We start from the raw sequence: 1,436 nt of genomic DNA on the forward strand, positions 1-1,436 counted from the left end.
TATATATATATATATATATATATATATATATATATATATATATATCTGTGTGTGTGTATGTGTCCATATAAGTATACTAGTATGTGTGTATATGTACTTATAGATAAACATGCACACACACATATATATATATATATATATGTATACATATATATAAATACATACTAATATATATGTTTATATATATATATATTTACTTACACACATATATATTTATATATGTATATAATAATCATGACACTGAATGATTTGCCAGAGTATGACCTTTATCATACGGTGCAATATCTGTATGCATCTAGCTTATCAATATTTCATTATAAAAATGCTTAATCTAAACAACATATATATATTTTTTTATCCTATTTACCTTTATCCCATATTAAGATTTGCAGAAATTAACCTGTGAAGTATATCAACGAGTTTCACCTGTTTCCCTTGGCCAATCACAGCCCTCTACGTCATAGGAAGGCGTGGTCGAGGGCGGATCTTCTTGACCGATGGCGCATTTAAGCGCTACTCGGCGATCCAACGACCACACATCTCACTCGCACCTCCATTTGCACACGAGCTCATCTTAATCCTCTATCTGAAAAGATGAACAGCATCAATAATGGAGCCATGGCCGCTATGGCAGCAGCCCTCGCCGCGAACTCTACCATGTCATCCGACAAAACAGAGATGCGCCACTACCTCGACAGACTCAAGTCCATGGTGCCTCAGTGTCCCAAGAACCGAAAGGTGTCCAGACAGGAACTCATCGAACACGTCATCAACTACATCAGCGACCTTGAGGACACCCTCCAGTCAGACTCCGACTCCGACAGCCCTCCAGCGAGTCCTACAAGTGACTTCAGCTTCAGTGACGCCTTCAACCAGCAGTCCCAGTATGCTGGCTACAATCAGCAGTCTCCATTCAGTGGATACAGTCAGGAGTCCCAGCTAAGTGGCTACAGCCAGCAGCCCCAGTTTGGGGATTCGTTGAAGCAGCAGCCCCAGTTCGGCGGTTACGGAGTGCAGCCTCACCAGTATTCCCAGCAGCAATACAGCCAAGAGAATTCCATGATGATGGAGGACTCACACGGAAGCAGCAGTTTCGGCAAATACTACGGAAGCAGTTCTGCGAATTACCCGCTCAGCCACTCGACCCAAAGCATGGAGATGGATAGCTACGGTTTTGGATATTAGTGGAGTGATTCATGAACTTTCATTATGTACATAATTTCATCCCGCATCATCTATAGCCTACAGTGTACAAATTCATGTATTGTTATACCGTTGACTTTATAAGAAAATAAATATGACTATATAAATCATGGCATTCCGTTGATCCCCCACCCGTTAAAAACTCGGGATTTTCTTATAAACCATGTCGATGCATTCTAAAGAATACTTCTGGAGAAATTATCATAGGTCAGATAATGATGAGATTTGACTAA

The 1,436-nt window shown here is 40.5% G+C and overlaps 1 protein-coding gene across 1 annotated transcript; it reads left to right on the forward strand.

The window, feature by feature from the left end:
* Positions 1-594: 594 nt before the first annotated feature.
* Positions 595-1,185, forward strand: LOC122265705 (uncharacterized). Its single transcript, XM_043035106.2, has one exon. It carries the CDS (start codon positions 595-597, stop codon positions 1,183-1,185), a length of 591 nt encoding a protein of 196 aa, XP_042891040.2.
* Positions 1,186-1,436: the final 251 nt, after the last annotated feature.

Source organism: Penaeus japonicus, unplaced genomic scaffold (genome assembly GCF_977035675.1).
Source record: "Penaeus japonicus unplaced genomic scaffold, GWHDUDI00000001_assembly GWHDUDI00000009, whole genome shotgun sequence".
In the NCBI taxonomy this organism is placed as follows: domain Eukaryota; kingdom Metazoa; phylum Arthropoda; class Malacostraca; order Decapoda; family Penaeidae; genus Penaeus; species Penaeus japonicus.